The 12502-nt window shown below is 41.7% G+C and overlaps 1 protein-coding gene across 2 annotated transcripts in view; it reads left to right on the top strand.

Annotated features, from left to right (window-relative positions):
* MTHFD1L (methylenetetrahydrofolate dehydrogenase (NADP+ dependent) 1 like) overlaps nucleotides 1–12502 on the top strand; it is a 232004-nt gene that overhangs the window by 114005 nt on the left and 105497 nt on the right. For both annotated transcript variants that reach the window (XM_044292321.1, XM_044292322.1), the window contains exon 20: nucleotides 4619–4730. In XM_044292321.1, coding sequence (XP_044148256.1) covers nucleotides 4619–4730 — 112 coding nt within the window. The remainder of the gene's footprint in view (nucleotides 1–4618; nucleotides 4731–12502) is intronic.

Genomic DNA, 12502 nt, shown 5'->3' with positions numbered 1-12502 from the left:
CTGAATGAATAGGTAGTGGTGACAGATGGATATGACATTAAAGTGAATATGTAATCAGTTGAGATATTTGCTATTCTGCACTGCAGAAAAGATGCCTGAGGATGGTCTTCAGGGCTACGAGTTCACCACACATTGGATCAGTGGAAGTAAAGTAAACTTCTACTAAATCAAATATTAGTTTTTAGTCAGTTTGTCATTCTGTGGCTCTGTTCACACATTTTTACTATGAAATGTTTCACGATCTTAGGGATTTCAGTGTGGTCTTATGCATTGCAGGCAATACAGAATAAACTGGCGTATGGAGACACGAAGTCCAATCAAACGTGCTCCTCATTGTACAGCAGACACAAGCACGTGTCATGAACCCTACTATGTATGGGGCTCCAAAGCAGGCGGATGGCCACTGCACTTCTGCTTATGAAGTTGCATCAGTAGAAAAGGCTTACATTTTTGTGGCAGTATCAGAATTGGGTTTCTATTGGTTGGCAAAGGATGCTTTCTCAGAGTCACGTTATCTACTTTATCGAACTGATGGACATTGATGTTTCTGCTCTGACACGGCAGAGACCAAGCACCCCCCATACACTACTGGAAGAACACAAGCCAGTGATGGCATCATTATGGGCATCATTATTCTCTTGGCCCAATCATCCACGTAGAAGGCAATAAAGCAATCTGGGTTTGACTTCATCCTTGCAGATCTTGTATACTCATTAATGCTGATTGTTTTCCCTGGGGCGGATGGGATAGTCCAGCATGACAATGCAACATGTCGCATGGCTAGAAATATCTGAAACTTGTTGGAAAAGCATGACCAAGGCTTCCAATTACTACCCTGGCCCCCTAATTTCTCAGACTTGAACCCAATTGAGCATCTGTGGGGCCACCTTGGTCCTCGTGTTTGCTCAATGGATCCCCCCCTCCCAAGAAGCAGCTGTGGGATGTACTGCAGTCAGCGTGGATCCAGATATCTGTGACAACCTACCAGGACTTTGAGTCACTCACTGCCTGGGCAGCTGCTGTGTATTTGGATGATAGTTGAGCAGGGGACTCAGCAGATGTCATCTAGATGCTTATTCCTCATCAACTACCTCTCTAAAACAATTAGGCCTCTTTCACACTACAGTTTTTTGCGTTCCGTATACGGTCCGTTTTTTGCGTTCCGTATACGGTCCGTATACGGAACCATTCATTTCAATGGTTCCGCAAAAAAACGGAATGTGTTCCGTATGCATTCCGTTTCCGTATTTCCGTTTTTCCGTTCCGTTGAAAAGATAGAACATGTCCTATATTTGGCTGAGAATCACAGTCCGTGGCTCCATTCAAGTCAATGGGGCCGCAAAAAAAACGGAACACATACGGAAATGCATCCGTATGTCTTCCGTATCCGTTCCGTTTTTTGCGGAACCATCAATTGAAAATGTTATGCCCAGCCCAATTTTTAATATGAAATTACTGTATACTGTATTTGCCATACGGAAAAACGGAACGGAACAACGGAACGGAAACGGAACCACAACGGAAGCAAAAAACGGAACAACGGATCCGTGAAAAACGGAACGCAAAACACTGAATGCAACATACTGTAGTGTGAAAGAGGCCTTAGTGTGGGAGGAACCTGAGGTACCTGGAGGAAAGCCATGCAAACTCTGGAGAACATACAAACTCTATGGAGATGTTATCCTTGGTCAGGTTCAAACCCAGGATCCCAGCGCTGTAAGGCTTCAGTGCTAACCTCTTGAGTATGTGTGATACTAAAAATTCACACTTTTAGCCTCTTAATTTTGTCTAAGGATGGAAGTTGTCAAACTAACAGGGGAGCAGCTGTGGATATAGGGGCAATGGGCATATATACAAAGACTGGCGTTTTTAAAAGTCCATCGGCGCTCACTGCACCAAATGTTATATTAAAAGGCATAGGCCTCTTTGCAGCCTTTCCAGCCAATAATGAAAATCTGCTCTAGCTATAAACTGGCATAAAACGAAACTATGTTTTACGCCAGTTTGTAGTGTAAGTCATAGTATATCTGTCTGGCTGCTGGAAGCTACATGCCTCTGGCTAAGCTGTGCCCGCTTTTCTTGCCATTTTTGAAAAGTGGCAAGCAAAATAAAGTTGAAATTGTGACACAAACATGGCACGCACCACAGTAGTGGTGTAAAACTATTGATAAGTGACCACCTTCTGTTTGGACTTTGCAAACATGTTTTTCACTATCCCTCACATACCCAGTGGGTGAAATAAGATCTGTAGGTTTGTAAAGCATAGTTTGTAATTGGTTTGAAAAATGTCTCTGACTGTATCCAGAGGGTGGTGGCCAATGAGTCCTACTCGGAAATGGTTCCCAGTTATTAGTAGCGTATCACAAAGTTCAGGGATGTGTCTTTATTTAGATTCTTATTATAATAATCTAGATAAAGGGATTATTACATATTTCTTTGCACTCTATGGAAGATGTTCCTAAATTACAAACGGTCTTGGGCTCGCTGAATGTTTGGACATCTGTTTCACTGTAAAGTTAAGCATTTGGGTACTAATCACCTAAACGCACAATGTCTCCAGGGTGGGAGAAAAGGATCTGGATGTACTTGTGGAACATAGACTATGTAACAGCATGCAATGTCAATCAGCTACTTTTAAAACCAGCCGGTTGCATATTAGGAGCTATGGACTTGCCGGATATGGAAATAATGAGTTCCCTCTCAGCTAAGAATATGCTTTTCGATTCTAGGCACTGTTCATAAAATGGCTCATATGGTAAAAACTGTTCAAGGTAGTCCCCCTCAAAAGGCAAGGGGCGCTGCCTTTATCTGGAGACCACAAGCCTTTTTTTTTTTTTTTTTTTTTTTTTTTTTTCCCCACCATAAGAACTATGGGCGATTTATCATACCTTCACCCCAGAATTATATTTTTCAAAAAGTTGTGTTGAGCAACTTTTTTTTATTTCACTCGCTTGCATAATTTTTTTTTACTTTTAAAATTTTTCCACCATTCACTCCAGTTTTGTAATGTGGGTGTGGTTATCTGTTAATGAGTTTCACTCCAGATTTATCATTGAAATTTATTTTTTTGGTTGTTGTTACAATCTTACTCCAGGAGGAGAGTTGAGTAGGAAAACTGGAGTAGCTTCTCTAGACAAGTGTTAGGTCTAAGGATAGGACAAATTTATCAAGTAACATGTGATCTTTTAATAAATGTGACCTAAAGTACTCTAATGCAGACTAGAGCAAAATCCTCCCCTCATGCATCTATGCATTATTTAGCCCAATAACTAGCTTTATTGAGATCAGTTGATGGCTTCAAAAAAGAATTAGATGATTTTCTAGAACAAAGTAAGATGAATGCTTATGTGAATAATATACATGGTGCTTATCCAGTCTGATTTCATTTTGGATCAGGAAGGAAAATCCTCTTTTAGGGTTGGTTGGCTTATTCATTATGGGGTGTTTTTTTTTTTTTTTTTTTTTTTTTTTTTTCCACTGGATTTTTAGGGGGAAAATTAATTTTTTCTGTCATCTCCAAACTCTGTTACAAAGTAAATGAACTGCTGTTTAGGTTGGTGCCAGAACAATATATATTTTGTAAAAACAAGGCCCTCTAGTCCTGAGAAATCCTCCTCCCCCCCATGCAAATCAGGTATTTAATGCACTGTGTGCGGGACCTCTCCGCCTGGTGCACGATCACTCCACCAGTAGTGTCTCTCTTGTTTGGGTCACCAGTCCCTGAGATTTCAGAGCTGGTAGAAATTATGCATTGGAAACCAGGTAGAGAGCCACTGTAGCTAAAATAACTTGATTTTTGTGCATAAACAGCCAATTACCAGCTTTGTGTCTGTAGAGGTATTTTGCCAGATAAAATCTTGTGATCACAGCAGCATCTGCACTGATTCAAGCTAGCTGTGTCTCTAGAGTATGAAGGGGTGGGGTGGCAAGTGTGTTAGCTTACTATCTTTTTGCAGTTTCTGTCACATGGAAGATACTGATAATATCCTTTTTAGTAAATTGGTAAGAAGGAAAGATCAGCAGCACAAAAGACTAAGCTTTGAGGAAAAAAGCTTCACATAGGTACTGTGTTCAAGCGTTTGAAGAGCACAGTAATATTTTTGTTTTCCTCTGGAAGGTATGCTTTAAGCCACATGAAAGGTCCCAATTAGAAATGAGCAAATCTGTTCTGATTTAACAAAATGATCAGAAGGCTCTCTCCTCCCCCTTGATTGACTGGGCATCTTGCCTGGTCCTGCTAATTTCACACCTGCGCTGTTGCGCAGTTCATGCGCAGAGGCTCCGGCCTTTGTCTGCGCTGTTTCGTTAGCAGCAGCAGAACCTCTGCACTTGCACAGCCACCATGAGCAACAGCATAGATGCAAGATTGACCAGGCCAAGAGACATGTCTGGCCCTGTAAATCGAAGTGGGAGCAGCAGACTCAACCCCTTGATGCTCATATAGTCTGTTTTGATGAACTAATCCAATTCATAAAAATCGATTCATTCAGCTCTAGTCCTAATGTTTGAGGCCCTTTTTAGAATGTTTTTGATACTGCATTAAATTATGGAGGTTAATATGGGTGTGATTTTATTATAATTGAATGCCTTCATGTTCTAAATATTTGTCTTTTAACAGGGAACTCCAGTTTTTGTCCATGCTGGACCTTTTGCTAACATTGCACATGGCAGCTCTTCTGTGCTGGCAGATAAAATTGCATTGAAGCTAGTGGGTGAAGATGGATTTGTTGGTAAGTAAATACAACTTCTGCTGCAAATGCATATTCAGTTGTCTCATTTGGACAAAAATCTTTTCTCCACTGATAATCGGGTATTGTTACTGATACACAATGGAGACAACAATCTATGACAGTTCAATAAAACTCAGAAGATTTCTGAGTACATGTCATTGGTGTCACTTTGAAAGCTTATGACTTGACTAGAGGCCTAATGTACAAGCTACCTTGACTTTATGGAGGTGACAACTTTGACTGGTCCTATGTATAAAAATACTAAACACAAATTATAAAAACATCCTACACGATATGGTAAATATGCGGAAGTACAGTACATGGCCATAGTTAAAGTGAGAGACACAGAACATCTCAAGATGCAGAGCTGTAAAGGCTCTAAATGTGAAATCTATATAAAAACAAATACCACATTTGATATAAAAAAATTAGGTCCTTTAGCAAATATATTTTGATTAAAAAATATCTGTGCCCACCCACCACGGCAAGGTGACCTCAATCAAGGTGGGAACCTGCCTATCTCTATACCAGCGGGCATCTAAATTCGGGAGAGCAGACCCCCCACATATACAGTGTTACTGCAATTGTTACCGCTGTGTGCCATCAGTAATTGAGTTTGTACGAAAAATCACAGCATGAAACCATCTTTACAAATAATGAAATAACTAGTCTTCTCAGACAATACAGAAGGCTACAATTGGGTGGTAGCAATATAAGAAAATCCCTCTGATCTTTTTTTGCCAAGGTGGTCCAATGATATTAAACTTTGAGGATAAAAAAGCCTTTTTGTTTTGAGGTTGAAATGTCAGAGATAATGAAAACAGCCGAGGAACATGTTCTCCAAAGAACATGTGTTTTTTAGTGTTCTCCCTCCCATCCTATGAGTAGAGAAGGGGTCTTTCATTTCTAGAAATCGCTCGACTTTTTATTGCCTCTTCTGCTAAGTCTTATACTATAAACATCCTGACTTCTAAACAATACCCTCCTCATTGCTTTACCCCTCCTTGGTACTGGGTTGAAGCAAGAAAATGATCTTTCAATTTGTCAAGTTGTTCAGATTACTTCCTACTGTTTAGCAGGTGGGTTCCTGGAGATAGGACAGCTTGCTATTTTTGGGGGTTTCCTCTGGGCTGCATTTGGTCTAGTGTCTGCCTCTTCAGAGAACTGCGGAAAGCTAATGTGCACCACTGAGACAAACTGGATGCCTTTACAGTTTTTCCTTATTCCCTAACCGGCTCTCCTTAAAGGATATTCTGGTTATATCGAGTTATCCCATATCTACCAGATAGGGGACAGCCATTATGGTGGATTTACACGTGCCGATAGTCGAGCACATTATTGGGCAAGAATGTTCCTGCGACTGCTTGTTCCTGACAATCTGACCGTCTAAAGGTGCAGCAGATCACCCAATGAATGTGCAAAACAATCGTTCATCGGGTGAAACTGTCGTTAGTGCAGACAAGTAAATTATCATTTCCGGACAGCAGGTCGTGGTGTCTAAACAGTGATCTGCTGCCAAGAAACAATGCAGCTGTATGAGGATGAGCGATCACAATAGCATTTGCTCGGCCTTACTGTGGAGGTGATCGCTGCATGTAAACTCTAGGGGTTACTAGGCCGTCTTTTTAAACCCTGATCTTAATAAATCACCCTCTGTACATGTAGTTTAAAGGGGTTTTGCAGTTTGTTTAAACTGATCTATCCTCTGGACAGATGATCAGCATTTGATCGGCGGAGGTCAGACTCCTGGGACCCCTGCCGATCAGCTGTTTGAGAAGGTAATGAGCGCCGCTGCCTTGTCGCACAGCTCATCAGCAGGGTCCCGGGTGTCGGACACCCCCGATCAGATGCTGATGATCTATCCAGAGTATAGATCATCAGTTAAAACAAACTGCAGAACCCCTAGAAGATATCAAGTGTTTTTTGTTTTTTTGTTTTTCTTTAAAGGCAGAGCTTGCAGAAAGATCTTAAAATCTTGCTCCCCTCTATGCCCGTTGTATGTCGAGGAATTTAAAGGAGTGTAACGCTCTACTTAAGATATAGTCCAGTGGTAACTGGATACATTCCATTCATACCAAGCATTTCTGTTATTCTCCTATGAGTAACTTTGAACTGTAGGCCCCTTGTGTATGATCTACTTCTTTCATACCTATGAATGTAAATTTGCTGACACAGTAGGACAACCTCTCAGCATTGAAAGAAAGCTTTACATGCTGCTGTGAACGCTCACTACCACTGGCATGCTTGCACACCATTTAGTAACAGTTTTAGCTTCTTCGAAGGCCTCCTTCATACATGGATAGACTTGTATACTAGTGGCACTTCCCTTAAACTACAATTACTCCTTAGGTGCATGAGATGTATATTAGATATATCGCATCCAGAGGCGGATTGGGAACTTAGTGGCTCCAAGTTGTAGGAGAGTCGACAGAAGGCAAGGACAACAGAAGTAGGCAGGTCCAGCAATAGCGTGCAGTACAAAATACCGCCCCAACCATGTCAGATACCACAGTGCAGTATAAAATACTGCCCTATGACCATACTGAGGATGGTAATGCAGAAGAATTCAGGAGGTCATCTGTGGCTAATGGCCAGGTGCATAAGTACCTGATGCTCCTAGCATTAATTAATGCAGAGAGCATCAGATCATGATGCATCTGGCCAGTGGCAATCAGGAGGGCTTGGATGGCCCCCTAGGCATTGGCCCACTGGAAAATTTCCCTGTATGGTCTATGGCCAGTCTGCCCCGGAGTGCATCAAGAAATTGTTTGTCAAAGATGCATATCTGTTGCTTTTTCTTACCTTTCCTTTTCTGAAAATATAAATTTTCTCCTATTGGGTGGCCTCTTCTATGTTTAGCTGGAGAGCAATGCTGTGTGCTTTGACCAGTCAGATCTTGCTAGTCTTCCTCCAAAGCAGTCGTTTTTCATACAGAGCAAGATTGCAGCTTCATCCCGCGCCACCACCTTCCTTTCTCCTTTACGATGTTACTGAAAACGTATGGGTTTTACAGCAAAAGAGCTACAGCATAAAGGACCCCCCACCCCCTGAAAAATAACCCCCTTCCCCTTGCCAGCCTGAAATAAATATAGCAGAACAATGAATGGGGAGATATCTGGTTCCATGTGAGGTACAGGGCTGGTTCTAGCTTTGTTGGAAAAAAATTTAGTATATGAAGTCTGATTTGCGTGTTTTACATTAATCATGGAAAAGGGCATACATACAAATCACTTGGCCTCATAGCAAGAATCTTAATTGGGCCCTTCCTGGCCCTTCCACTTGCTCCATGAACTGTGCTTGCTGCTGAATTGTGTGCCATTAGGGATGATCTGGGATTACAAAACAGCCCTGGAACACAAACCCCACCAGCCACATATGACAATGCATAACAATAATGGTGCACAATGCACACTGCCGAGGTAAATTTTGCTCTACTTGGTCATGCCCCTATGTACACCATTAATACAAGAGGCAATAAAAGTGAACACAAATGCCTAATCATGTGGTCAGGGACACATGTTACCTTCCCCAACAGCAACACCTGCCATGATGAAGCTCAGAATACCTCCACAACAGTGTCTGATACCAGCGTGCATTGCCAAATTGCCCCCCCCCCCCCAAACTTCACCATATAAATAAAAGATCGAAGCACAAAATAACAGTGCCAAATACCATCATGAAGTAAAAAATACCTAGCATTATTGTCCACTGATGACCCCTCCCCCACTGGCAGCAGCATTGTGCCCATTTAGATGTCTAACCTCTGTTCGGGACTTGCAGGACAGGAGCAGTGTGGCTGATGTTGGAGGGAGAGAGTGTTCTGGTACAATGGAGTGGGTAAAAAGTTGTGACGTCACTGGTCGACTGTTGCGGTCAGTCAGATAGCAAGAGGTATAATAGATCCAGTGTGTACTGATATAGTATACACAGCAGTGTACTGATATGTGAAGAACGAGGTATAAATTAAAGCTCTTTCCTCACATCAGTACACTGCTGTATATACTTGATATCTTAACACACTGCTTCTGTTATACCTCATACTTCACATATCGGTACACTGCTGTATATACCTGTACACACTGCATCTATTATACCTCATCCTTTCGTCCTCGTCCTTTCAGACGAGTGAGTTCCACACTTGCAGCTTGCCTATGCAGCAGCTCCCGTCTTGAACTCCCAGCACTAACGGGGTTGCATAGCATTATATTGATTTTATGATACTATGTAACCCTTACAGTTCTGGAATGTATTGGATTGCATTATGTCAGTGTTTTCTAATACACTCCGTACAATATAATGCTATGCAACCCCGTCAGTGCTGGGAGTTCAGGACAGGAGCTGCTGCATACTCATGCTGCGAGTCTGTAGTGTGGTACTCGCTTGTCTGAAATGGGCCTATATCTCTACCCACTGCATCTATTATACCTCCCATATCAGTACACTGATGTATATACTATGTACACACTATCTATTTTGCCTCATACCTAACATATCAGTTCACTGCTGCATATATTACATATCTGTAGACACCATCTAGTATACCTTGTACCTCACATCAGTGGAGAACATCCATTTATCACTCCATTCTAGTCTCAATGGAGAGCTTTTGGTGCAGTTCTTCTCCATGCTGTTGGGGTTGGAGGACCTGTGGTGATGTCATCACAGGACCTGAAAGATGCACCTTTCTAACCTGGAAACTACAACATTTGCTGTAAATTTCTTTTACTAGATGTTCAGGACTTGAGACATACCGGTAATAACAGGTCATTTTAGTTTTCTCCATTGATTCTAGACTGGAGCTGGACCAGAGCTTGTATTAAATGTATTGGGGGGGGGGGGGGGGGGGGTCTGAATATCCTCCCTGTGTACTGCATGGACATAGTAAAGGGTCCTCATAAAGATTAGAGTAATAGATGAACCAGAACATCGTCTCTCTTGGAAGCTCCTGACTATCCCTGACAGATGATATTGGGGAAGAAAAGGTTCAGATGCATTGAATTTCAACTCCCGATCCTTCTGTTCTCAGAGTTGTCTGGCAGTGCCTTTCTCTTCTCCCCATTTTGTAGGTGTATGACTGGCTTTTGTTTATGGGTTTTAGGGTTTAAGGTTGTCCTTCCCTTTTTTTTTTTTTTTTTTTTTTTTTTTTTTTACAAAAAAAAAAAAAAAAAAATCTTGTATATAATAGATTCCGACATCTCTAGTCATTTTTGTTAAGCTAAGATTCTTATTTTTAAGTCTATCCATTGTCCACATGTACCAATGATGTCTGGCGAAACTCCAAACTACTTCTCTCTTTACGTAGGCACCCACGTCTTCAAACATCAGAGAAGGAAATCTCCCACACTTGGTGACTTCCTACACTTAAAATTTCTTCTTTCCTGTTTTCATTCTGCTAGGTCTATCACTATCGCAACAATACAATTCTGTATATTGTAAATCAGAAGTTTATTAATCACTTCAAAGCTTCCCTACAAGCTAAAAAGTATGTTCTCACATTTCAGAATTATACATTAAAGTTCTCCATGCTGTATAGTTAAAGACCACAATACATAAACATTCATCATCAGCTCATTGTCTGCTGGCTGAACATCACACTCCAAAACTGTGGACCATGTTAGGTTATCTGTCCATATTTTCAGCAACTACAGCCTTTGCTCCCTGTAGGTAGGGTTTTCATTAGCTCTGGGGACATGACTACAGGGCTCTGAATCATATAGTCACAAAGGCATAAGTGATGCTTGTTTCACACTGGCGTCTACTGTTCTGGCCAGGAACAGCCTGCCGGATTCGGCATTGCTAGACCCTTAACTGTAATGGGGTCCGGCAGTGATCAGTATGCCGATAAACGGCTGGACAAATACAGCTGCATGCACGTCCCTGCTGGACCAGAAATATGGTCATGCCGTATACATGTATGCAACCGCTGCCAGCCAATTATGTGTCAGCAGTGACAGAAGCATGAGGGAGCAGATAAGCTGTGATATCAGCTACTGCAAATGCTGGATTCTTTTATCTATACAGCGGCAGTATCAGTCATTGAAATTCTGCCTGTGATATTACAGTAGCTACTGAAAAGTTACCTGTAGAGAACAAGAAGTTTCAACATATTAGGCCTAGTGAACAGTGTGAAAATTGCACCAATTTTAGTTTTATATATATATTTTTATTTTTTAACTATAGATGGTGACATGGACAATTAAAACAAAAAAATTCTAAAAATATGTTCAACATAAAACCACGATTTAAACAGTAGGTCATTTTCTGATGACACATCTCCTTTAAGAATCACTGCAATGCATTCTACACACTAGCAAAGCAATTTGCTCATCTGTAATCCAAACCAGAAGAAAGAAAGTTACACAAAATCCTCAAGTCGGGCTCTACAGAAGTAGTATGTGGGAGATGTGTATTTAGTGCCAGAAATGGGATTCCGTGAGGGCAAAATGCAGGAAAAAACAAAGTCTGCCCGCTGTAGGAATGAAAACGTCCACATACACACAACATGGGGAGAGAGTGCGCATAAGGGAAATTTTACAGCAAGACTGTTGCTGTAATTTGTGACAAATTTTATAAAATGTTGCACGATTCTTGATAAATTTGGTGCATCTGTAAAGTCTCTGCTACACTGCCCGATATGCGGACAGGACGAGCGCCAAAGGCTAATAAACATGAACTTTTATATTGCCCATTTCGCACTGGTCTGTGTCTACTAAAATCAGTCTAAAATATGGCAAAATTTATCACATCTAGGGGTTGCACATCACATAGACTGATGCAAATTAAACGTGGAAGGGAGGATTGCTACCACAGTCAGTCCTCCCTTATTCAGCGGCACACTCTCAATTACACCTGATTACCTACTTACTTTTTACTTCCCAGTTCATAAATCTTCGTCACTTCTGGTGGCTGGTTTAATGGGAGGAAGCACCTGTTTTTAGGGGAATTGTATGGCTACTTGCCGACAGTGTCATATGGCAGCACCGCCAGAGCTGAGTCGCTGTTGCCCTAATGAGGCAATGGGCTCATACACACGACCCTATGCCCTCCGAGACATACGGTCCGTGAGCGGGCCATATGTCCCAGAGCGGCATGCATCGTGCGCACAGCATCATAGGTTACTATGATACGGTGTGCATCGGGCTGCCCGCGGGGCTATTGTCCTGCACTCATAATATCATATGATTGCAGGACAATAGTCCAGCGGGCAGCCCAATGCACACAGCATCATAGGTTACTAAAATGCTGTGTGCATTGGGCTGCCCGCCGGACTATTGTCCTGCACTCATATGATATTATGAGTGCAGGACAATAGCCCCACGGGCAGCCCGATGTATGCCGCTTCGGGACATATGGCCCACTCACGGACCGTATGTCTTGGAGGGCATACGGTCGTGTGCATGAGCCCGATCCCTGTAAACCTGGGTTATCGGTTCACTCAGTGCACCCTATTGGCCTGCATATTGCATCCCAGTTCACAAACCATTAAAATTTGAACATGATGAAACGGTTTGCTCAGCTGTGTATGGCTGATGTCTCTGCTTGACCTTTTTGCTTGAACTTTTATATTCATTTCTTTGTTTCATACACGGGGTCCAATATTCAGTTTATTTCATTATTTTATGAAAGGAAATTAGCCTTTTTTTTTATTATTTGTTTACCTTGCTAAAACGTCTTCATGATTTCCCTTTTATTGCATTAGTATTGTTATTCGTACTGTTCTCAAGTAATAGCTATTCTACAAGACATGTGGAATTTATTTGCAAGGTATCAAT

The sequence above is a fragment of the Bufo gargarizans genome, chromosome 4 (assembly GCF_014858855.1).
Source record: "Bufo gargarizans isolate SCDJY-AF-19 chromosome 4, ASM1485885v1, whole genome shotgun sequence".
Taxonomy (NCBI): Eukaryota; Metazoa; Chordata; class Amphibia; order Anura; family Bufonidae; genus Bufo; species Bufo gargarizans.
Note: the sequence above shows the minus strand (reverse complement) of the source record. Positions and strands in the feature narration are given on the sequence as shown.